At 37.7% G+C, this 26,997-nt stretch overlaps 1 protein-coding gene across 1 annotated transcript in view; it reads right to left on the bottom strand.

The window, feature by feature from the left end:
* Nucleotides 1–26,997, bottom strand: part of LOC308439100 (cytochrome P450 3A25-like) — a gene marked incomplete at both ends in the record, with an annotated part of 63,899 nt that overhangs the window by 18,391 nt on the left and 18,511 nt on the right. Inside the window, 8 exon segments of the mRNA XM_080940712.1 lie at nt 1,843–2,003; nt 3,939–4,005; nt 5,522–5,649; nt 7,278–7,426; nt 7,661–7,749; nt 9,292–9,333; nt 9,337–9,405; nt 22,120–22,219. Coding sequence (XP_080796838.1) covers nt 1,843–2,003; nt 3,939–4,005; nt 5,522–5,649; nt 7,278–7,426; nt 7,661–7,749; nt 9,292–9,333; nt 9,337–9,405; nt 22,120–22,219 — 805 coding nt within the window.

Raw genomic sequence — 26,997 nt, forward strand, 5'->3', positions numbered from 1 at the left:
TCACTGAGTGAGTAGGCAGATTTTCCAGGTCAGAGAGAGGAGGAGGGGGCAGAAGAAAGAGACTTGCTTTTTGGATTGGAGAGAGCATGGAAGCAAAATGTAGGTAGTGGAGGTCCCCTCAGGTGATGGGTCTGTTGGAATCCATTACTGAAAAATTTATAACTTAGAATAGCTTACAAATTTGGATGGTAGTTGCTGTGCCCAGCAATTGTATTACCTGTTAGTTCTAAACTAAGTTTGTGTGGTGTTTTGTTTTGTTTTTCATGCAGTGATTCAACTGAGTTCCAGAGGAAGGTACAGCAGTAGGGCATGGGTTTGTGAGAAGTGAACCCCACCTAGCCATGGAAATGTATGGCTAGCACGGTAACAGCTCGCCATGGGAATGTAGGGAGCTGGGTGGAAAGAGAACTTTCTGAGCCTCGAGTCAGAGTCTGCTGGGATGAGAACAGGCCAGCCTGTCCCAAGGGAGAATCCTGGTAAGAGAGGTCATGGAGGTTGCAAGAGGACAAAGTCGGAGGAGGATGAACAGTAGTCAGCTTTAATGCCGTGCCTATGAGAATGGCCCAGTAAATAACATTGCTTGGTGCGTTCATTTTAGAAAGGACGGTTTTAAAATGTTTAAAGCCATTTCCAATGGGGACCAGAAGCCACATTCAACAGTGTCCTTCATAGCTGGATGAGCATAGCAGTTGTTGCTTCTGGACCTGATGGTGAATTCTGAAGAAGATGCATAGTGCCCCCACTCTGCCTCAACAGCCACATGAGTCCCAAGTAACTTCAAAATTCCAAACCTCCCAGTTGAGTAAGGAGATGAAGATAGCATGGGTGTTATTATGTCTGTTCCCTTATGTGACATTCAAAAGACTATCCTGTAGAGATTTAGAGTATGGTTTAGAGGGCTTGTGAGATGGATCAGGGGGTAAAGTATTTGCTGCCAAGCCTGATGGCCTGAACACTTTCTCTAGCAACAAATTGTGGAGAGACCTGACTACTGCAAGTTATTTTCTTACGTCCACACGTGTGCTGTGGCATAGACACTTATGTGTGCACATGCACACACACGGGGGGCAGGGAAAAAATAAATAAAACAATCAACAACAACAGTAAATAGTTTGCTTAGAAGCTGGCTTCTTCATCTTTAGCTATATCACTGAATGCATTCCCATACAGCTAAAGTTGAAACATTAGCCAATTCTAAGTGTTGGATCTGGAGACTCCCAAGAGGATGAGAGAACCTGTCTGGCACACTGACTGTAAAGAAAGATGTTGTCAGCAGAGGGTGCTGATACTGAAAGAAACTATTAAAGTAAGGATACTAGCTAGCACCCAATGCTTTAGACAGGAAGTAGTCTGATACACCATCTATGCCATTACCTATCATAGGAAAGAAAAAATACTTCCTAGCTCAACTCATGTACATCTCACAAATAAATACCATGCTATTGGACTGGACAGCAGAGGAATTTTGAGAGTAATGTCTAGTCAGCCTGCTGAGATCAATGAAGGCCAGGCTACCATAGCCTAGAGAGCCAGGTCAGCACCCCACAGGTATCAGCAGAGGTAACTGTCCAGACACGTTGGGATTGTTGCTTATTCTTAAGAGTCATTCGGGTTTCCAAGGTTGCCTGGCTTTTTTGACATTATATATAACAGATCCACCAGGACCAGCTCTATTAAAGACTGCATATTTTTGGGTCACATTCATTTATTATGTCTCTCCCCTTATTTCTTTTTTAGATTCTTGGTGGGTGGAAGAACCACTGTATAGCTCCCCGTAAAAATTCTCATTACAAGTGAGACATCCTCTTGTTGGTCTTCCTTCTGTGAGTACCATCCACTTACCTTATTTGGCAGAGCTTTGTCAATCTCATCCTGAAGTTTCTTTTGCATATCGGGGTGAGTGGCCAGTTCATACATTATGAAAGAAATGGAGGTGCTTGTGGCATCATAGCCCCCGAAAATGAAAATAATAGTTTGTGCTGCCATTTCTATATCAGAAAGAGCTAGAAAGAAAATAAACATTTCAGATAAAAAAGGTCAAAGCAGAATATCAAAGCTTATGTAAGGTGAAGGACATTGTCAATAGGGCAAAACGGCAACCAACAGATTGGGAAAATATTTTTACCAATCTTACATCCAATAGAGGGCTAATATCCAGTATCTACAAAGAACTCAAGAAATTAGACCCAAGAGAATCAAATAACCCTATTAAAAATGGGGGGGCATAGCTATACAAACAATTCTCAACTGAGGAATATTGAATGGCTGAAAAGCACCTAAAGAAATATTCAACATCCTTAGTCATCAGGAAAATGCAATACAGAGAACAGGATTCAACCTTATCTAAGTGATCTTAGTGTAGGTCCATCTTATAATACATGCATCACTCTGCAGAATAGGGTTGGTAGATGGTGGGGTAGGTGTTATATGTACCCATGGACACTAGTAGATTGAAGATCTCTACATTTTTTTCTCAGTTATTCTATGATCAGAAATTGCCTTATTAAGGTCTTTTTAAGGAATCAAAATTATATAAGAGTTGGTTAGATAAACAGTGAGTAAAGGTACTTGTTGAGCGGGTCAGGTGGACTGAGTTTGGTTCCTAGACCCACATAATGGTATACAGAGAGACCTGACTCTACAAAGTTATCTTGTGAACTCCACATGCATATCACAGCAGATGCACCCCCCTTACCACATACACACAAATGCTGCTGATGGTGATGATTATCAGTTTAAGAAAACTTAAATGAAAGGAGGCTAGAGAGATAGCTCAAAGAGTAAGAGCTACCTTTGTGCAAGTGGGGAAGACCTGAGTTCAAGCCACAGAACTCACATAAATAAGTGTGGTCACAGTTAATTCCAACCAGGTGGAAATGGATATAGGAAGGTCACTGGGGCCTGGTGGCTGCCAGACTAGATCCAGATTCATTTAGAGATACACTTCAAATGAATAAGACAGCAACAGAGCAGAATACCAACATTCTTCTTTGGTCTTTGTGAGCACATACACACACCACATATATCCCACACACACACCACATACATATATACCACAGCACACACTCCATACATACCACAAACAAACACACACACACACCACACACAAATAAAAAGAAACTAGAGTGAAAGAAATGGTAAGGACTTAAAACATCACACAAAGAGCCCTGAGTGAACATGTATAAGGCAGTTGAATGAAATATAATAATCAAAGGAGCATAAACCTGGAATGCAGGAGGTCATGCTGACAGAAGCAGGTGAACACATTTTAAAATGATTAAGAATAGAATTTAAAATTTTTTTAAATACAAAAGAACAAAGCATTCTTGTATGCTGAGTGGATACTGGTAAAACCAAAATGAATGATGGATCTGGAAGGCCATAATTCTGTAACTATGACAGTGTAATAGATTCCATCTCAAAGCATCCACAGATGATATGAAACCAGAATAAAGAAGAGTGGGGTATATTGTTTCTCGGGTGCTATTTACTCAGAGAAGTAGAAATAAACGGCAGATGAGGCTGTTGAACACAATTCCATCATGCACTTCCAGGGGCCATCCCCACCTCTGGTCATGTGTGCTTCCTGAGAGGGCCACAGTACCAATCCTAGGCAGAGATCCAGAATCAGTAGGATGGGATAATTCAATAATCAGAATTTTTTCTGTCATAGATGACCCAGAACTGAGCACTTCTGGGCATGAACTACTTCTCTGTTGCTGTCCTACAGGTTCTGGTCAGACTTACACACTTGTATCCTTCCAGTAAGTTTCTGCAGATACCATATATACCATCCATGTGTGTGATGTGGTGTCTTTCTGAAATTTGGCAGATATGCTCCCATGCCTGTACCACTACCCACCCTGGCATACACATGTCCTGACACCCTCTTGCCTCTGGAATTGTTGATCCACACACTGTGAAGCATCATGGGTTACCTTTCGGGGACTCTTGACCTTTGGATTTCTGAGTATTCATCATCAGTTGGAGAAAATCTACTTGGTTCTGGAAGCAGAAAAAGAAATGTCTATAATAGGCATTTAGTTGGAAGTCAGACTTGAAACCAGGGTTCACCTCCCTTCTCAGAATATTGTTTCCAGGAGTTTACAAGTGTGGCTTGAGTCAACAAAGAATACAAGTATCTATGGGGACTTGAAAAATTGCTCAGTGGTTCAGAGTATTAAATACTCTTGCAGAGGACATGGGTTCAGTTCCCATCACCCGCATGTTGACCCACAAATACTTATAACTTTTGTTCCAGGAGATTCAATGTCCTCTTCTGGTCCCTGCAGGCACTGTACATGGTGCATAGGAACACAAGCAGAAAAAGGCATTCATACACTTAAAATTAGAGGAAAATTAAAGCAAGCTTTGGGGAGCAGGACAATTCCCTGAGAGAAATGTAGCTCTTGTTCTTTGTTCCTCTGGTCTAAGTGTCTCTGGCTCATGAGCAGACTCCTGGCCAGAGAGATGCTGAGTCCTATCATGGCGCTTCCTCAGGAATGTTCCCAAACTCCAGTTCTCTGTTCTCTTCCCACAGTGCTTAACCAACAGCCTCCTTGATTAATTTGGTCTGTAGTGCTCACTGACAACTTTTGTGCAAACATATCCTAGTGCCCCACACTCTAGATATTACAATATTCTAAGTGCCATCACAGATGATTTCCTTCCTGACCTGCAAACAGACATTTTGTAATTTCCAGGCTACAAATGGTAATGTTATTCTAACAGCTAGAAAACTATTTGTCCAGAGAAAATATTTACCTATTGGGTGAGTGAGTGTGGCCTCACTGTCAAGAAAATACCCCACACACAAAGCAAGGCATACTCAAATTTAACATGGGACCATCTCCATTACTTATAATATTTCTGTTGGAGACTATGTCAAAATAAGAGGTTTAAAATAGAGATAATTTTTGATGATATTAACTTTAGAGATATAATAATAGTAGATATAATTTCTAGGTGCAAATTCTATTTTGACCTTTTTGTTCAGTGAAGGGTAGTGGCAATGTTACTTGACTGGTACTTATCTCAGTGCATAATAACTATCCCTCCTTTTGGCAAATGTGACACTGTTTCTCTTATTTTTTTCTCCTATCAAATCATCTTATCCATAAGATGTGAACAACATCTTGTTCTAATCATAGTTTTTTCTATTTACTTTAAAGAGAATACAAAGAAAAGTACATGAATCACACACTGAGACCCTGATACATAACCAAACCCTGAGCATCATGACAAAACCCTGAGTATATCAATACTGAACCTTGAGAATTGTGACCAGATCCTGAGCATCAGAATCAAGCCCTGAGCATTGTGACCAGGCCCTGAGCATCATGATCAGACCCTGGACATCATGGTCAGACCCTGGGCATTGTGACCAAATCCTGAGTGTCATGACCAGACCCTGGGACATCATGACCAAACCCTGAGAATAATGACCAAATCTTGAGCGTTGTGACCCAACCCTGAGAACTACACCAAGCCCTGAGCATCATGAGAATAGTGTCCCATTTACCTTCTGGTTTGAATCAAGGCGATTTTTCTTCATCATTTTTACAAATTCTTTGAAAAAGTTCATTGACTGTCTTGGAAAAATTGAAAGATTTAACATCTCATATATTGGAGTAAGAAATGGAAACAGAACTACAGAGAAAAAAATAAATAAATACAGATAATGAGTGGAGATGTACTACCCAACATCAACTGATATGTCTACAATGCAAGCCCTATAACCAAGACTTAGGTAAAATCATAAATGATGGTGTAGAAAAGTTGTCAAGGCAAGAAAATGAGAAGGCCTGTCACTCTAGATGTGACAGGGAAATTTGACCCATGAAAGCTCAAAGATATTACTGTTCAGACAAGACCTGCATAATGATAACATGGGCTGACATGCCAAGGTGAAAGGGAAAATTTCACAGGCTTTTATGTCTAAATTAAAAGCCACAGGAAATTAGTGGCTACGGATAGAAAGTATCAGTTTTCTCCAAGGATAAGACCCTGATAAGCTATCGAATTCCAAGTGCTTGGCCATAAACATGTGTACATAAGACCAATACTAAATGGACTCAGTATGATATATACATGTATGTGTATATACATACACACATATAGATATACACTTGCATATGTATATACATACATACACATATATACATATACACATACATATGTATATACATATATACACACATATACACATATACATACATATGTATATACACACATACATATATATACCTATACACATACATATATATATACAAAGACACACATACACATACATATGTACATACACACATACACATATATACATATACACATACATGTGTATATACATACATATACACATATACATATACACATACATATATGAATACACATACATGCAACAATTATACTTAAAGGAAAAGAATCACAAATTTCAGAAGTAGTTGGGAACCATGAAAGGACTTAGAGAGGGAAATGGAGGGGTGGAAATAATGCAAATATAAAACTCATGTAGAACATTCTTAAAAAAAATAAAAAATATAAATCATTCCCCATAATGTTGGACTCCAAAATGTGCTGAGGTGATGATAATTCTAAAAGTTATGAAAAAAAGAAGTTTCAGATGGGATATAAAGAAAATGGAGTCCTTAAGACTCACTGGCAGCAAAACTAAATGCTGCAGCTGTTGTGGGAGCAATTTTTCAGTTGCCGCACAAGTGAAACATACAATTCTTTTATAATAATTTACTAATTCCACACCAATTGCCTACCCAGAAAACATGGAAATGAATATTGAGTCCTAATCTTGTATGCCAGTGTCCATGACAGCATGATTCACAATACTCCAAATATTGAAATAACTTGAAAGACCATCAGATGATATGGAATATGATCTGTCTACAAAACATGGGAGCTTCAGCAAATAGTTCTGTTGAATATGTAATAGTAGATGAAAGAAATTTGTTGCCAAATTTCATATACTTTATAAAATATTTGTATTGTATTTAGATGCTATGCCCAGAATAGGCAGATCTACAGGAGCAGACAGGAAGCTGGGCATTTTCTTATGATGAGGATGAATGGGAGATAAGAACAAAATGCTTTTATTGGAGAACACATTTTCTAGTTGACAATGATGATGAACAAATGATGATGATTTTTGGTGAACAAAATTTAATTATACATTTGATGTAGTTAAATTATTTTTACATGTAAACTATATAATAATGATGGTGTTAGTTTTGACTGGCATATAGAGGTAGATGAAATAGTATACATACCTATAGAGAGAAGAAATGGATCAAAAAATTGAAATTTTAAGATCTTCTTGGCTTTCTGAACGAAGGGATCCTGTGGATTGTTGAGGGAATCAACCTTCACGCCAAATGATGTGCCAGTGATGACATTCATGCTATAAGCTCCAAAGATGCTGAGAGAGGAGAGACATGGGAATCAACACTTGTATCAGAGGCAGCTCACATCTTGATAACATTGTATCTGAGCTACCCAGGCAGGGAAACAGTCAGAACCACAAGATCATCAGTGCAGTCCAGGCTCCTGTCACATTCATACTTTGGCCTTCTGTCAGTTTGCAGATGTCTTATTCCTAGGGTTGAGGGGATACTGAGGTACAGTCCCATCAACCACACCGCCACTTACTTACTCTTTCATGTTGATCGGCTCCCCTTTCTCTTCTTCTTCTCTCAAGTTTCTCACCAATATATCTCCATACTCTCTTATGATGGGGAACATCTAAGCATAAAACACAACACCCGTAGTGTAAATGTCAGTTTTATTTCCTCAAATGAATGGATAAAATGGAAGCTGTATCCAAGACGTACAAATAAATGTCTGAAGCCAGAACATTTCCTTTTCTGTTTTAACTATCTCTAGGCCTGGCATGGAAGCTTGTAGTGTTTGTACAATCTAATCTTCCAAGCTAACTGATTCAGTCCAGCTTCTCTTGGCTTCTGCCTAAATTGCTCTGGTTGTCCTTATACTAACTTTGGCAATACATACATCCTAATCTTCTGGCTCTTTCTCATTTTCTGAATAGTTCTGTCCTTGCCTGTGTCTAGCATGTTCTACCACCTATATCTGTATCACACACACACACACACACACACACACACACACACACACACACACACAACTACCAACCAAAACAACAACAAAAACTCCTGTGTCTAGTCGGTTCTCTTTCCCTGTGCTGCCGTCAAGTAACCTCTTTTGTGGATTGCCCTGGTGCTGTTTGTATTTTTATGCTAATTCCACTTTTTCAAGAGTCTGTCAAGGCCTTGGATAGACAGATGAGAAGTGGATGAAATCACTTACTCAGGTGATTTCATGTGAACCTCCCCACCTTAACTGGTCAAATAAAGGCTAGAGCCAGTAATTGGGAAGTGGAAGGGAAAGGTAAGGCTGAAAGTTTCAGAGAGGGAGAGAGAGGAAGACAGATGAAGAGGAGATGAAAGGAATATGGAGCAGAAGCACGTGGCCTGAAGGAACTGCAAGCAGCAAAGGATTTCATAGCTGGGGAACAGAGTAGTGTAGTGGTAGATCTGCCCAATCCAGGCTTGCAGTTTATGAATATTATAACTAAGTTGCATTTCTTTGCATGGGTTTTTTGGGGTTGGAGAATTGCCACAACACTCTCTTTCCTGCCTGTTATTGTGAGAGTTGGATGTATCCTATCTCTGATTCATTCTATTAAATCATTTTCTAATTCATCACCTTGTCTGCCCCTGCCTCTCACTTAGAGGTCACTTTCAAACATGGCTGCTTCCTTCTACAAACTAACCTTACCTCCATTATTAGGGATTAAAAAGTGTATACTAAGGCTGTATCTATATTCCAACCAGATCATACAGTAATTCAAAGCATATCTACATTGAAGTCAGATCACATAGACCTATAGGGTATTTTGATGTGATTCCTTGCCAAGCATCCATGTTGCTGAGTTAAAATTTCTCTATTCTGTAGCTAAATGTGGAATTTCAGGTCCCAGAAAGAGACATCATCCCAGTCATAAGACAGTGAGTAGGATGCTCCAGTTGATTTTTTGAGGGTACTCTGGGTATAAAGACAAAAGACCATCTTTTCGGAAATGTAACTCAGAAGATCAACCCTTGAAAAGGGACAATACGCTTGTTTTCTTCCTGTCTTGATTTGCTTCTTAAGTAAACACCCTCTCCATCATCATCACAGAGAACCAACCCTTGGAAAGGGACTATGGACTTTTTTTCTACCTGTCTCTGTATTTGTTCCTTAAGTAAACACCCTCTTCACAATCACCTCCTTGAGTTTGACACTGGTGAAGGTTGGAGAAAGGAGTGTTCAAAGTCTCTTCCATTCTTCATCCTTAGAAAAGGTAATGGCCTTTTTCATAAATCCTACTGGTCCAAAGGTCTAGAATTCAAATGGAAAAAAATGTTTATCATATTAAAAGTATGATAATCTTTACAATTTTAGAAAGTATATTAAACAAACATCATTTTCTTAACAAATGTTACTATTAAGTGTATGGATCTTACTAGATGTTCAACAATCTTCTATTGTAATTTTCTGTAATCCCTACAATTGAAGGTGAAATCCATTTACCTGGTATGGCTTTGCATCTTTCTATGACCATCTCACTTGAAATGAAAATCATCCTTGCAGAAATCATGAGAACATACAAAACAGCCCTACAGTTTCTTCCAAATCTGTGCAGACAAGGACTAGTGACAGACAGCAATTGACCTTGGCAAAGTTGCTACTGTAAATTGTATAAGGAATTGAAGAATAGGAATGATGCACTGAAGTGGAGTTTTTAAAACTGTAGATGCTATAAAATATTTACTTGATATTTCAAGATATAATTCAATTATTTTACTTTAATTTTCCATACATGGACACAAGAAAAAGGAAAGATAATTTCATTTCTCTGCTAGAAACTGTTTTCCTTCATATACATTGATAAACATTAGATCAATGGAGTGTTTACATTTGTTTATCTATTTACATATTATGTATGTGTGTACATACATATAAAATCCTTCAGTGAACTTCACACTTAGTAATAAAAGTCTGAATGCTTCAATCACTGATTTGTAGCAATTTCAAAAAGTGTGCTTTTGCCACTGTCATTCAGTCTCATCCTAGAACTGCCAGCTGGTGCAATAAGGCATGAAAACAAAATAGAAAGCATACAGATTGGAAATCAATAAGCAAAAATATTTTTATTTCCAGGCCACATAATTGTCTGTGCAGAACATCAAATAACACACAGAAAGAATTTATAGAAATAATAAGTGAGTTTGCAATTGTCCTATGATACAACAGAAATTCAAAATCAATTGTTTGTACTTAACATCAATTATATTAGAAAATTTCAAGAACATTACACAATATTCAAACATGTCCAGAAATGTTATATGTTGAGTCATTTATGCTTAAGATATAGACATAACAAAACATGTACAGGGTTTTATAAATTTTCCATGTGGCGATCAAAAGAAATCTATAAAGTGTAAAACACACAATAGTCGTGGGTTAGATGACCCAACACAGAAAATCTGTTAATTTACTCATGGGTCAGTTTCAAATTTTCATCACACTGAGATTATTATCAGTATAGGCAATCTTGTTCTAATTTTGCCAAAAAGATAAAGGGTCAAGAATATTTCAATTAACTCTAGAAAAAAGTGGGTAGAATGAATCCACTTGATGTACAGAATCAGTTATCAATAAGAAGTGACCCTAGAGGACAGAATGACATTGTGATCAATAGAAGCAAATATAGAATGAGGAAAGGTTTCATACAAATAGGTCAATAATCAAAAACAAAATTTATATTTATTTACTTCATGTGTGTGTTTTCCTATATGTATGTCTAAGCACCACATGTTAGTGTTCTCAGAGGCCAGGAGAGGGCATTGGATCCCTGGAGTTGGAGTTGCAGATAGTTGTAAATTGTCATGTGGGTTCTAGGAATCGAACCTGGGTCCTTGGGAAGAAAATTCAGTGCTCTTAACCACTGAGCTATCTCTTCAGCCTCTGAAAAAGTGTTGATAATGCTACAAGACTTCTATGGAGGGACCAGTTTTCCCTAAATGATATACAAAGAACTGGACATACATGGTGCAACCTGAGTTTCATGCTTCATATGAATACATATGAAGTACAAATACATCTAAGATGTTAATGTAAAGTATAGTACTATGTGCTTACATTATTTTGAAAGATAACAGTGCTAGGCATGGCTGAGGATGTAACTCAGTTTGCAGGGTGCCTGCATGCTAAACATGTAGCATTTGACTTGATCTTTGACACTGCATAAATTAGGTGGATGGTACATGCTAGGAACCCCAGCACATGAGAAGTTCAAGGTTGAGGCAGGTACATATGAAAACTTATTAAAAGAAAAGTACTGAACAAAACATAATCAAACATGGCCCCCAAAGCACATCTATAAAAAGAAAACTGGATCAGACCCTGTGAGAAGGAAAAAACAGGCCACTAGAATATACTTGCAATATACTTGCTCCATGGTGAAGAAGGAAAATCCTATGTCTTGACTGCATGGATGTAGAATTTAGATTTAGAAAATGTGACAATCTGCAGAGAGCTACATATATACATACACAAATCACAGAAATGTAAGCTGTGTATAGCATCAATGCAAACCTCTTTTGTGTATCAGTTGTGCCTTAGTTAACTTTGTCAATTTGACATAGCCTGGAGTCAGTCATCTAAGAAGAGAACCTTGAATAAGGAACTACCTACATCAGATTGGCCTGTGGGCTTGCCTTTGGGGGATTGTCTTGATTACTAATTGATGCAGGGAGGTCCAATCTACGTAAGGCAGTAGTACTAGCCCTAGATCCTGTGCTTTATAAGGAAGCTAGGTAAACAGGAGTCGACACAAGCCAGTAGGTAGCTTTTCTTCATATTTTTTTTTAATTTAAGCTCCTGCTTGAGCTTCTGTCTTGACTTCATTCAGTAATAGGGTGTGATTTGCAACTGTCAATCACTGAACTTTTTCCTCTGATTTTGGTTAAAATGTATTTTTCTATTTGTTTTTTACTTTATTTTAAAAAACAAAGATAAATGTACAAATTTTGAGCATTTTTTCATAAAAGTATATGAATACTTTTTAAAGGTTGTAATTAAGTATTTGTGGGTACATATACATACACATATGTATATATGTAACAATAATATAGGAAAAGAGGCTATTAATTTGAGGGATAGGAGAGAAACTAGGAGGGGCTGTAGGGAGGAAAGGGGGATGTGATACAGTTTTAATTTAATTAAAATATATTCTTTTTGTTGTTGTTGTTGAACTTCACACAGTCTGTGAGTTGTTTCTGGGGTGTTCAGAGGTTTCTGGGGTTAGTATCCCATTATCAGTGACTGCATATTATGTCTGTTCTTTTGTGACTAGGTTATCTCACTCAGGATGATATTCTCTAGATGCATCCATTTTCTTAAGAATTTCGTTAAGTCATTGTTTCTGATAGCAGAGTAGTACTCCATTGTGTAAATGTACCACAATTTTTGTATCCATTCATCTAATGAAGGATATCTTGGTTCTTTCCAGCTTCTGGCTATTATGAATAGAGCTGCAATAAACATTGTGGTGCATGTATCTTTGTTATATTTTGGAGCATCTCTGGGGTAAATGCCCAGAAATGGAATAATTGGGTCTTCAGGGAGTAGTATGTCCAGTTTTCTGAGGAACTGCCATACTGATTTCCAAAACGGTTGTATCAGTTTACAACCCACCATCAGTGGAGAAGTGTTCCTCTTTCTCCACATCCTGGGCAGTATTTGTTGTTATCTGAGTTTTGGATCTTGGCCAATCTGACTGGTGTGAGGTGGAATCTAAGGGTTGTTTTGATTTGCATTTCCCTGATGGCTAATGATGTCCAGCACTTCCTTAGGTGTTTCTCAGCCATTCGATATTCCTCCATTGGAAACTTTTTGTTTAAGTCTGTACCACATTTTTCATAGGGTTGTTTAATTCTATGGTGTCTAGCTTTTTGAGTTCTTTGTAAACCTTGGATATTAGGCCTCTATCTGATGTGGGGTTGGTAAAGATCTTTTCCCACTCTGTTGGGTGTGGGTTTGTTTTCTTGACAGTGTCTGAAGCTTTACAGAAGCTTTGCAATCTCATTAAGTCCCATTTGTCAATCTTTGACTTTAGAGCTCGAGCCACTGGTATTCTGTTCAGGAAATTATTTCCTGTGCCTATGCTTTCTAAGGTTTTTCCTACTTTCTCATCTAATAGTTTCAGTGTACCTGGTTTAATATGGAGATCTTTGATCCACTTACACTTGAGCTTTGCACAAGGAGATAAGAATGGGTCTATTTTCATTTTTCTGCATGCTGACTGCCAGTTGGACAAAAACCGTTTTCTGAATAGGCTGTCTTTTTTCCATTGAATGTTTACAGTTCCTTTGTCAAAAATCAGGTGATCATATACGTGAGGGCTCATTTCTGGATCATCTATTCTATTCCATTGATCCACGTGCCTATTACTGTACCAGTACAGTTCTATTTTCAGCAAAATATAGCTTAAGATCAAGGATAGTGATTCCTGTGGAGGTTTTCTTGTTGTTGAGGATGGATTTTGCTACTCTAGGTCTTTTGTTATTCCAGATGAAATTGCACATTGCACTTTCCAATTCTATGAAGAACTGGGTTGGAATTTTAATGGAGATTGCATTGAATCTGTAGATTGCTTTTGGTAAGATGGCTATTTTTAAAATGTTGATCCTTCCAATCTATGAGCATGGGAGATCTTTCCATTTTCTGAAATATTCCTCGATTTCCTTCTTTAGAGATTTGAAGTTCTTGTCATACAGGTCTTTCACTTGTTTAGTTAGAGTCACACCAAGGTATTTCACAGTTTTTGGGACTACTGTAAAGGGTATCTTTTCCCTAATTTCTTTCTCCTTATGTTTGTCCTTTGCGTATAGAAAGGCTACTGATTTGTTTGAGTTAATTTTAAATCCAGCCACTTTACTGAACTTGTTTATCAGCTGTAGGAGTTCTCTGATGGAAGTTGTGGGGTTGGTTAAGTACACTATCATGTCATCTGCAAATAGTGATGTTTTTACTTCTTCCTTTCCAATTTGTATCCCTTTGATTTCCTTTTGCTGTCTAATTGCTCCAGACAGGCCTTCCAGTATTATGTTGAATAGGTATGGGGAGAGTGGGCAGCCTTGTTTAGTCCCTGATTTTAGTGGGATTGCTGCAAGTTTCCCACCATTAAGTTTGATGTTGGCTGTTGATTTACTGTATATTGCTTTTATTATGTTTAGGTATGGGCCTTGAATTCCTGTTCTTTCCAAGACTTTTAACATGAAGTGGTTTTGGATTTTGATAAATGGTTCTCAGCATCTAGTGAGATTACCATGTGGTTTTTATCTTTGAGTTTGTTTATATGGTGTATTATATTGATGGATTTCCTTATATTAAACCATCCCTGCATCCCAGGGATGAAGCCTACTTGATCAAGGTGAATGGTCGTTTTGATGTGTTATTGGATTCTGTGTGCAAGGATTTTCTTGAGTATTTTTGCATCAATATTCATAAGTGAGATTGGTCTGAAGTTCTCTATCCTTGGAGGGTCTTTGTGTGGTTTAGAAACAAGGGTTATTATAGCCTAAAAAATAAGTTAGGTAGTGTTCCATGAAATTCTATTTTGTGGAATAGTTTGGAGAGTATTGGTATTATGTCGTCAATAAATGTCTGATAAAACTCTGCACTGAAACCATCTAGACCAGAGCTTCTTTTGGTTGGGAGTCTTTTGATGATGGTTCTATTTCTTTAGGTGTTATGGGATTATTTAGATGGTTTACCTGGTCCTGGTTTAACTTTGGCATCTTGTATCAGTCTAGGAATTCAACCATTTCCTCCATATTTTCCAGCTTTGTTGAGTATAGGCTTTTGTAAAAGAATATGATGATTTCTTGAATTTCCTCGGTTTCAGTTGTTATGTCTCCACTTTCCTTTCTGATTTTGTTAATTTGTATACTCTCTCTTTGCCCTCTAGTTAGTCTGGCTAAAAGATTATCAATCTGTTGATTTTCTCAAAAAACCAACTCTTGGTTTTGTTGATTCTGTCAGTGGTTCTTTTTGTTTCTATTTGGTCTATTATTACCCTAAGTTTGATCATTTCTTGCCGCCTACTTTTCTTGGATGTCTCTGCTTCCTTTTGTTCTAGTGCTTTTATCTGTGCTGTCAGGTTGCAAGTGTATGCTCTCTCCAGTTTCTTTTTGGAAGCATTCAGAGCTATGAGTTTTCCTCTCAGTACTGCTTTCATTGCATCCCATAAGTTTGGGTGTGTTGTGTTTTAATTTTCTTTGAATTCTAGAAAATCCTTAATTTCTTTCTTTATTTCTTCTTTGACCCTGCAATTATTTAACAGAGTATTGTTTAGTTTTCATGTGTATATGGGCTTTTTGTTGTCTTTGTTGTTATTAAAGACAAGCCTTAGACCATGGTGATCTGAAAGGATGCATGGGAGTATTTCAATCTTCTTGTATCTATTGAGGCTCATTATTTGTCCAATTATGTGGTCAATTTTCAAGAAGGTGCCATGGGGTGCTGAGAAGAAGGTGTATTCTTTTACTTTAGGATGATATGTTCTGTAGGTATCTATTAATTCTCGTTGGTTCAAAATCTCTGCTACTTTACAGTGTCCTTGTTGAGCTTCTATTTCCATGATCTGTCTATTGGAGAGAGTGGGGTATTAAAGTCTCCCACTATTATTGTGTGTGGTGAAATGTATTTTTTGAGCTTTAGTAGGGTTTCTTTTATGAAAGTGGGTGCTTTTTTATTTGGAGCATATATGTTAAAAATTGAGAGTTCCTTCTGACAGATTTCCCTGGTAATGAGTAAAAAGTGTCCTTCCTTATCTTTTTTGAAAACTTTTGGTTGGAAATTTACTTTATTTGATATTAGAATAGCCACTCCTGCTTGCTTCTTGGGGCTGTTTGCTTGGAAGTTTTTTTCCCACCCTTTTACTCTGAGATAGTGTCTGTCTTTGTCTCTGAGATGAGTTTTTTGTATGCAGCAAAATGCTAAATTTTGTTTATGTATCCAGTCTGGTAACCTATGTCTCTTTATTGGGGAGTTGAGTCCATTTATGTTAATAGATATCAAGGAATAGTTGTTTCTGTTTCCTGCTATTATTGCTTTTGTGGGTTGAGTTGTGTCTGTGTCTTTTTCTTCTTTTGGTTTTCTTGCTTAGTAGTTTTCTTGTTTTTACTAGGATGTACTTCCCCTCATTGTATTGGGTTTTCCACCTATAATTCGTTGTAGTGCTGGGTTTGTTTTCAGATATTGTGTAAATTTAGATTTGTCTTGAAATACCTTCATCTCTCCATCTATGGTGATTGAATGTTTTGCTGGGTATAGCAGCTTGGGCTGGCACTTGTGCTTTCTTAGGGTCTGCATGATGTCTGTCCAGGCTCTTCTTGCTTTCATAGTCTCTGATGAAAAATCGGGTGTGATTCAGATTGGTCTGCCTTTATATGTTACCTGACCTTTTTCCCTTACTGCTTTTAGTATTCTTTCTTTGCTTTGGGCACTTGGTTTTTTGACCATTATGTGTCAGAAGGAATTTCTTTTCTGGTCCAACCTATTTGGAGTTCTGAAGGCTTCTTTTATGCTTGTGGTCATCTCATTCTTAAGGGTAGGGAAGTTTTCTTCTATGATTTTGTTGAAAATATTTACTGTGCCCCTTAGTTGATACTCTTCTCCCTCTTCTATTCCTATTATCCTTAGGTTTGGTCTTCTCATTGTGTCCTGGATCTCCTGAACATTTTGTGTTAGGAGCTTTTTGTTTTTTGCATCTTCTCTGGCTGTTTTGTCTATGTTTACAATGTTGTCTTCTGCCCCCGAGATTCTCTCTTCCATCTCTTGTAGTCTATTGGAAATGCTTGCTTCTGTGACTCCTGATTTCTTTTTTAGGTATTCTACCTCTAGGGTTATCTCTTTTTGTGTTTTCTTTATTGTGTCAATTTCCATTTTAAATTCCTTCTTCCATTCCTTCATCTCTTTGGTTCTGTTTTCCTCTAGTTCTTTGAGTTCTTTGAGTGTTTTTCTTGTTTCCTCTTTAAAAGCTTCTGATTCTTTTTGCTTTTCTTCCCATTCTTGTTTAAGTATCTCCATCAGCGTCTTGAGGTATGATTTTAGGTCTGCGTCTTCTTTTTCTAGAGTGTTTGGAATTCCAATGTTTGCTGTTATGGGAGAGCTGGGTTCTGGTATTTCCAGGTTGTCTTGGTTTCCTTGGGATATACTCTTTCGCTTTCCTCTTGCCATCTTGTTGTCAGTGATATGTTCTTGCCTTTCACTTGTATATGGTCTGTGTCCCTGGATCTCCACTGGTCCAGGTGGCAGTTGGGCCGAGCCCTGTTCTGCGCCCCAAAGTCACTGGGAGGAAGCAGAGGTTCCAATGCTGTGTTCCTGGTCCCAGTCGTTAAACCTTTGGGAACTGCTGGTTCAGGTGGCAGCTGGGCCAAGCCCTGATCTGGCCCCAAAGTTGCTGGGTGGAAAAAAAGGTTCCAATCCTGTGTTCCTGGTTCCTGGATCAGGCAGGGCAGGGTTGCGCTTTCTGTGCACACTCTGCAGAGATCTCTCTGCTCCCTGGCTGCCCAGATATCCTACTCACCAGTCTTTAAACCTGGAGTGGCCATTCTAATATCGAATAATGTAGATTGTCAACCAAAAGTTATCAAAAAAGATAAGAAGGGACACTTTTTATTCATTACAGGTGAAATTTGTCAGGAGGAACTCTCAATCCTTAAAATATATGCTCCAAATACAAGAACACCCACATTCATAAAAGAAACCCTACTAAATCTCAAAAAATACATTGCACCCCACACAATAATAGTGGGAGAACTCAACACCCCACTCTCATCAATGGACAGATCATGGAAACAGAAACTGAACAAGGATTCAGTGAAACTAGCAGAGTTTATGAAGCAATTGGAATTAATAAACATTTACAGAATATTTCATCCTAAAAACAAAAAAAATACACCTTCTTCTCAGCACCTCATGGCACCTTCTCAAAAATTGACCATATAATCAGTCAAAAAACAAGTCTCAATAGATATAAGAAGATTGAAATACTCCCATGCATCCTATCAGATAATCATGTTCTAAGGCTGGTCTTTAATAACAACAAAGACTACAAAAAAGCCCATATATGCATGGAAACTAAACAATGCTCTATTAAACGATGGAATGCTCAAAGAAGAATTAAAGAAAGAAATTAAGGATTTTCTAGAATTTAATGAAAATAAAAGCACAACATGCCCAAACCTATGAGATGCAATGAAAAAAGCACTGAGAAGAAAAACTCATACCTCTGAGTGCTTCCAAAAAGAAACTGGAGAGAGCATACACTAGCAACCTGACAGCACAGTTAAAAGCTCTAGAACAAAAGGAAGCAGATACACCCAAAAGAAGTAGACAGCAACAAATAATCAAACTCAGAGCAGAAATTGACCAAATAGAAACAAAAAGAATCATTCAAAAAATCAACAAAACCAAGAGCTGGTTCTTTGAGAAAATTAACAATATTGATAAGCCTTAGACAGACTAACTATAGGGCAAAAAGAGAGTATCCAAATTAACAAAATCAGAAATTAAAGTGGAGACATAATAACTGAAACTGAGGAAATTTAAGAAATCATCATATCCTACTACAAATGCCTGTACTCAACAAAGATAGAAAATCTGGAGGAAATGGATGAATTCCTATACAGATACCAGATACTAAAGTTAAACCAGCACCAGATAACCCATCAAAATAACCCCATAACACCTAAACAAATAGAAGCAATCATCAAAAGACTCCCAACCAAATAAAGCCCAGGTCCAGATGACTTCAGTATGGAATTCTACCAGACATTTATTGACAACCTAATACCAATACTCTCCAATCTACTCTACAGAACAGAGTCAGATGGAACACTAACTAACTCATTTTTCAAGGACAAAATAATCCTTGTATCTAAACAACACTAAGACCCTACAAGGAAAGAGAACTTCAGACCAATCTCACTTGTGAACACTGATGCAAAAATATTCAACAAAATCCTTGCAAAATTAATTCAAGTACACATAAAAATGATTATTCGCCATGACCAAGTAGGCTTCATCCCTGGGATGCAGGGATGGTTTAATGTACATTAATCCATATATGTAATCCACCATATTAAAAAACTCAAAGAAAAACCACATGGTTATCCCACTAGATGCTGAGAAAGCATTTGGCAAAATTCAAAACCCCTTCATGTTAAAAGTCTTGGAAAGAACAGAAATCCAAGGCCCATACCTAAACATAATAAAAGCAATATACAGCAAACCAAAATCCAACATCAAACTTAACTGTGAGAACCTTGAAGCAATCCAACTAAAATCAGGGACTAGACAAGGCTGCCCACTCTCCCCCTACCTATTCAACATGCTACTGGAAGTCCTGACCAGAGCAATTAGACAGCAAAAGGAAATCAAAGGGATACAAATTGGCAAGGAAGAAGTAAAAATATCACTGTTTGCAGATGACATAATAGTGTAAGTAAGTGACCCCAAAAATTCTACCAGAGAACTTCTACAGCTGATAAACAAGTTCAGAAGTGTGGCTGGATACAAAATTCACTCAAACAAATCAGTAGCCTTCCTCTACTCAAAGGACAAACATGTGGAGAAAGAAATTAGGGAAAAAATACCCTTCACAATAGTCACAAACAATATGAAATACCTTGCTGTGACTTGAACTAAGCAAGAGAAGGACCTATAAGACAAGAACTTTAAATCTGTAAAGAAGGAAATCGAGGAAGATCTCAGAAAATGGAAATATCTCCCATGCTCATGGATTGGAAAGATCAACATAGTAAAAATGGCCAATGTACCAAAAGCAATCTACAGATTCAATGCAATCCCCCATCAAAATTCCAACCCAATTCTTCATAAAGTTGGAAAGAGCAATGTGCAATTTCATCTGGAATAACAAAAAACCTAGAATAGCAAAATCCATCCTCTACAACAAGAAAACATCTGCAGGAATTACCATCCCTGACCTCAAGCTATATTACAAGGCAATTGTGCTAAAAACTGCATGGTACTGGTACAGAGATAGGCACGTGGATCAATGGAATAGAATCTAAGATCCAGAAATGAGCCCTTACATATATGGTCACTCGATTTTTGACAAAGGTGCTGTAAACATTCAGTGGAAAATGCACACCTCTTCAACAAGTGGTGTTGGTCCAACTGGCAGTCACCATGCAGAAGAATAAAAATTGACCCTTTATTATCTCCTTGTACAAAGCTCAAGTGCAAGTGAATCAAAGATCTCCACATTAAACCAAGTACACTGAAACTATTGAATGAGAAAGTAGAGAAAACCTTAGTACACATAGGGACAGAAGAAAATTTCCTGAAAAGAACACCAATGGCTTGCGCTCTAAGGTCAAATATCGACAAATGGGACTTAATGTTTCTGTAAGGCTAAGGACACTGTCAAGAAAACAAAACAGGAGCCAAGAGATTGGGAAAAAATCTTTACCAACCGCACATCTGATAGAGGCCTAATATCCAAGGTATACAAAGAACTCAAGAAGCTAGACACCAGAGAATCAACCAACCCTATTAAAAACTGTGGGACAGAGTTAAACAAAAATTCTCAGTTGAGAAATATCGAATGGCTGAGAAGCATCTAAGGAAGTGCTGGACATCATTAGCCATCAGGGAAATGCAAATCAAAACAACCCTGAGATTCCACCTCACGCTATTCAGAATGGCTAAGTTCAAAAATTCAGATGACAGCAGATATAGGTGAGGCTGTGGAGAAAGAGGAACACTTCTCCACTATTTATGGGGTTGTAAACTGGTAAAACCACTCTGTAAATCAGTCTGGCAGTTCCTTAGAAAATTGGACATAGTACTAACCTGAAGACCCAGTTATTCCACTTTTGGGCTTATACCCCAGAGAAGTTCCAACATACAACAAAGACACATGCACCACAATGTTCATAGCAGTCCTATTTATAATAGCCAGAAGCTGGAAAGAACTCAGATGCCCTTCAGTAAATAAATGGATACAAAAAAATTTGGTATATTTACACAATGGAATACTACTCAGCTATCAGAAACAATGACTTTATGAAATTCTTAAGAAAATGGATGCAACGAGAGAATATCATCCTGAGTGAGGTAACTCAGTCACAAAAGAACAGACATAATATGCAGTCACTGATAATGAGATACTAACCACAGAAATCTCTGAACACCCCAGAAACAACTCACAGACTATATATATGACATCAAGAAAAACAAAGGCCAAAAAAAATGAAAAACTAGTATGCTTAATCTTTACACACCAAGAAAACTTTGACTATCCAAGTTACATCTTGTTTTACATGTACTGTATGTTCATTGTAACTAGTAAGATTTTTAAGGCATACTATCAAACCTTTAAAAAAAATCAAGTACTGACAAATATGTATTCATATACTTTTATGCAAAATGCTTTTAAAATCTGTACATTTATCTTTGTTTTTTAAAATAAAGTTGTTCAATTAAAAAATAAATTAAAAAAAGAAGTTATATAATCAAAAGCAAAAAGAAAAAGAAAACTAAAAGAACTTTCCTGAAAATAGTGGTGACTTTTTACCATTATTGTATAATTATCTTGAAATTTTAAATTTAATGGATTGTTGTGGTGATTTGAATAGAACTGGCCCACAGGCTCATTTATTTGAGTGCATGACCATTTAGGAGTAGTACTCTTTGACATGGATTAGGAAGTGTGGCCTTGTTAGAGGAAGTGTGTCACTGGGGGTGAAACTCAAGCCAGAACCTGTGCTTCTTTCTTCCTGTTTCCTGTAGATCTTGATGTAGAACCCTCAGCTGCCTCTTCAGCACCATGTTTGCCTGCATGTCACCATGCTTCCCACCATGATTACAATGGACTCAACCTCTGAAACTATAAGCCAACCCTGATTAAATTATTTTCTTTATAAGAGTTGTAGTGTTCATTGTGTCTCTTCACAGCAAGAGAACACTGACTAAGACAATAGTAAATGTTTATATTTTTAAAAATGAGATGCTCACCCGATGGTTTGTGAAGACTGAGTAGCATTCTTTCACCAGCACCATTTTGATGATCTCTGGATCCATGATAGCCAGCATAGGCTGTGGGCCCTCATAAAACCTGAGGTGGAAAAACAGCATGGACTGAACCTCAAAAGCCAGGTTCTACAGAGGCAGTCTCACACAGGATTTCAGTCTCAATCCCCGATGCACAGTAAATACCCTCAGCTGTATAAAGCACAATAGCACGAACTCCTAGTTCAAGTTCTGATCATAGAAGCCATTAGAGTCTCATAAAATGAAGCCTTATGTGGCTGAAACAGGGAAGAGGCAATTAGGACAAAACAGACTTTCAAAGACATCCTGGTTATTGCCAATACCGTTCTTGAGTGTTTAAATACTTCAGTTTCTGGGTTGGAGGTGTGGCTCAGTGGTAGAACCCTTATCTATTAATTGTGTAGCACTGGGTTTGACCTCCAGAGACATAATAAAATTAAAGAAAATGAATAAATGATTCTAAAGTGAAAACAGTGTGTACCGGAGGAAACTTAGAGACAAACTATTCAGAGTTTGTAATAATGTTGCAGAAGCAGTTACTTCAGGAACACTAAAGGGCAACACAGCACATGTCTGGCACTGTTCACATGGTCTCTATGGGCTCTGTCACCTCAGCAAACCCTGTATCTAGGCCTGGGATTTCTTGGGATGGATGAAAAAAGATGAAGAGGCATTTCCATCCACCACTTTCTTGTGTCTCAAATGCAATGGAGGACACCTCCTCCAACTCCAAAGAACCAGGTGTACTGACAGGAAATGATTGTAACCTTGATTCAGTCACTCAACAAAATGACTGAAGACTTAACCTTGAGAAAGGAAACTGTAGATAAATAATTCCCTGCATTCTGTCTTCAATGTCAACAAAAATTAGATAGGCAAAAAAATACCCATATATACTTCTAGCAAAGTTCTTATCTTGTACTTAATTAGTGGACAAAAAGCAAAATTGTTACAACAGTGTCTCATTCAGGGTTAAGCAATCTGCAATCTCTTTTAGTGTCTGCACACTAACCAGTTGTAGATATCCATCTTATTCATTATCTACTGAAGAAAGGAGCTTTCCTGATGAGAACCAAAAGGTGAGCTACTCTGTAAGTCTAACAACAAGTCATTTAGAGTTCATTCAATACTATGTCTATATAGCAGAATGATAGCAGCAGATTTTCCTCCCAATACTCAGGGATTATTGCAGAACAGGGAGAAAGATCCTAAGAGCTTGAGGCAGAGGATAACCAGGAAACTGGTCTGAACAAAATGGTGCAGTTGTACAGATGGATCAACCATGGTTACCACAGCATGTACAAGACCCTCATAATCTCAAGACAGACAAAAATTCCAGCAGAAGAGGAGAGGTTAGCAGAAAGTCCCATCATTATCTGAGGAACCATTGGTGACTAATGAAGGCAACTCCCATCTCCTCTCCTCCAATGCCCACCATCACCATTTCACTCCAAATTCACGTGTTCTCACTCTCTCTTTTTTAATCCTACTTATTGCTGCCAGTACATTCATGCATGTAGGGCCATCTTCTGGAACATGGGATAGCTGTTTGAAGGACCCATCCATGAATAAAACATGACCTTCTATCACACCATGATTTGCCAACATCTCAACTAGGTGTGGGGACTTATGACCATCTCCCTACTCAATGCTGAATTTTTCCTGGTTTAATCTTGTGCAGATAGGGAGGTCATAGACACTGAAACAGAATGTACCACAAGATGAACATAACAAAAAGATTATCACAGGGAACGAACCTTGGATGCTGGTCCCACACCCATTCACACAACACCCAGAGGAAGCATGTCACCCATGTGCTCTAACACATCCAGTAACACAGGATCACAGGTATGCTAACAGGCCCAGGATCACAGAATCACAGTGGAAGTTTGACTCCCAGGAGATCAGAAACATCCAGGAGCACTGCAGCTCTGACACACTCAAGATCACAGTTGAGACTACAATTTCTTCCCCAACACCAAGAATACCTAAGACCCACACGGGAACCAGAGAAACATAAACCTCTGCCAATCCAGAGGTTCTGGTTTCTTCCAAATTGTATCTGTGACTAGAGCAAACTCAGGACTCTGACCTCCACCCACCCACTGCTGTAACACCCAGAGAAAGCTTGACTCCCAGGAGCTATGACACAACAGGACCTGAGGAGCTTGGTGACACCAGAACTTCAGCATCTAACAGGCAGTTTGACTCCCAAGAGCTCTGAAACACTCAGGATCCCAGGATCACAGGATCCAAGAATCAAAGAATCACAAAGACACCTGGACTCTGAGAAGTTTTGACACAACCAGTATCACAATAAGGACAGGCTCCAGTCAGAGACAATAAGGCAGGTAGGACTAGAGATAAACAGATGTCAAGAGGTAAGTAAGCACAAGAACATAAGCAACAGAAACCAAGGCTACTTGGCATCATCATAACCCAGTTCTCCCACTCAGCAGTCCTAGATGACCCATCACATCTAAAAAGCAAGATTCAGATTTAAAATCATATCTCATGATGATGATAGAGCACTTTAAGAAAGACATGAATAACCCCCTTAAAGAAATACAGGAGAATACAATGAAAAAATGGTGAAGGAATTGAACAAAACCATCTAGGGTCTAAAAATAGATATAAAAACAATTTTTAAAAATCACAGAAGAAAACAGCCCTGGAGATAGAAAACTGAGGAAAGAGATCAGGAACCACAGATGCAAGCAACATGAACAGAATACAAAAGATAGAAAAATGATTCTCAGGTACAGAAGATACTATAAAAAACATTGAAACAACAGTCAAAGAAAATGCAAAATTCAAAGAGTTCCTAACCCAAAACATCCAGGAAATTGAGAACACAATGAGAAAACCAAACCTAAGAATAATAGGTATAGAAGAGAGTGAAGATTCCCAACTTGCAGGGCCAGTAAATATCTTCAATAAAATTATAAAGGAAAACTTCCATAACCTAAAGAAAGAGAAGCCCATAACTATATAGAAGCCTACAGAACTACAAAAAAAAAATGGACTGGGAAAGAAATTTCTCCTGCCACATAGTAGTCAAAACAACCAAACCCACAATGAAAAATATAAAAAGCAGTAAGAGAAAAGGGTCAAGTAACATATAAAGGTATATCTATCAGAATTATACCAGATTTTCAACAGAGACCATGAAAGCTAAAAGATCCTAGACATATGTCATTCAGACCCTAAGAGAACACAAATGCCAGCCTAGTCTAATATACCCAGCAAAACTCTCAATTACCACAGATGGAGAAACCAAGATATACCAAGACAAAACCAAATTTACACAATATCTGTCCACAAACCCAGCCCTACAAAGAATAATGGATGGAAAACTTCAATACAAGAAGGGAAACTATACCCTAGGAAAAGCAAGAAAATAATCTTCTTGCAACAAAAGAAGAAAACTACATTAACATAATTCTACATCTAACAACAAAAATAACAGGAAACAGCAACCACTATTCCTTAATATCTCTTAACATCAATGGACACAATTCCCCCATAAAAAGACAGACTATCAGACTGAATACCTAAACAGGACTCAGCATTTTGTTGCTTACAAGACAGGCACCTCAGTGACAAAGACAAACACTATCTCAGAGTAAAAGACTAGAAAAAAAATGTTCAAAGACATTAGTTCAAAAAAAAGCTGGATTAGCCATTCTAATATCAAATAAAATTGACTTTCAATCAAAACTTATCAAAAGATAAGAAAGAGCACTTCATATTCATCGAAGAAAAAATCTACCAAGATAAACTCTTACTTCTGAACATCTATACTCCAAATGCAAGGACACCTATATCCATAATTTTTTTTTACTAAAGCTCAAAGCATAAATTACACCACACACAATAGTAGTGGGAGACTTCAACACACCACTCTCATCAATGGACAGATCATAGAAACAGAAACTGAATAGAGACACAGTGAAACCAACAGACATTGTGAACCAAATGGATTTGACAGATATCTATAGGACATTTCATCCTAAAACAAAAGAATAAACGTTCTTCTCAGTACCTCATGGAACTTTCTTCAAACCTAACAATAGTCAGTCACAAAACAGGCCTCAACAGATACAAGAAGCTTTAAATAATTTCATGCATCCTAGCAGATCAACCTGGACTAAGGCTGGTATTCAATAACAACAAAAACAACAGAAAGCCCACATACATGTGAAAACTAAATGCTTTACTCAATGACAAGTTAGTTAAAGAAAACAAAGAAAAAAATTAATACTTTCTAGAATTCAATGAAAATGAAGGCACCGCATACTGAAACTTATGCAACACAATGAAAGCAGTGCTAAGAGGAAAATACATAGCTCTGAGTGACTCCAAAACACTGGAAAAAGTGTACAACAGCAGCATGACAGCACATTTAAAAGCTCTAGAACAAAAAGAAACAGATACACCCAAAAGGAGTAGATGGCAGGAAATAATCAAACTCAGGACCAAAATCAACCAAGTAGAAATAAAAAAAAACTATACAAAGAATCAACAAAACCAGGAACTGGTTCATTGAGAAAATCAACAAGATTGATAAGCTCTTAGCCAGACTAAGCAGAGGGCAAAGGAACAGTATCCAAATTAACAAAATCAGAAATGAAAAGGGAGACATAACAACAGGAACTGAGAAAATTTACTAAAAAATCATCAGATCTTACTACAAAAGCCTATACTCAACAAAACTGGAAAATCTGGAGAAGATGGACAATTTTCTAGACAGACACCAGGTACCAAAGTTAAACCATGATCAGATAAACCATCTACACAGTTCAATAACCCCTAAAGAAATAGAAGCAGTCGTAAAAAGTC

Source organism: Micromys minutus, assembly GCF_963924665.1.
Source record: "Micromys minutus genome assembly, chromosome: 29".
Taxonomy (NCBI): domain Eukaryota; kingdom Metazoa; phylum Chordata; class Mammalia; order Rodentia; family Muridae; genus Micromys; species Micromys minutus.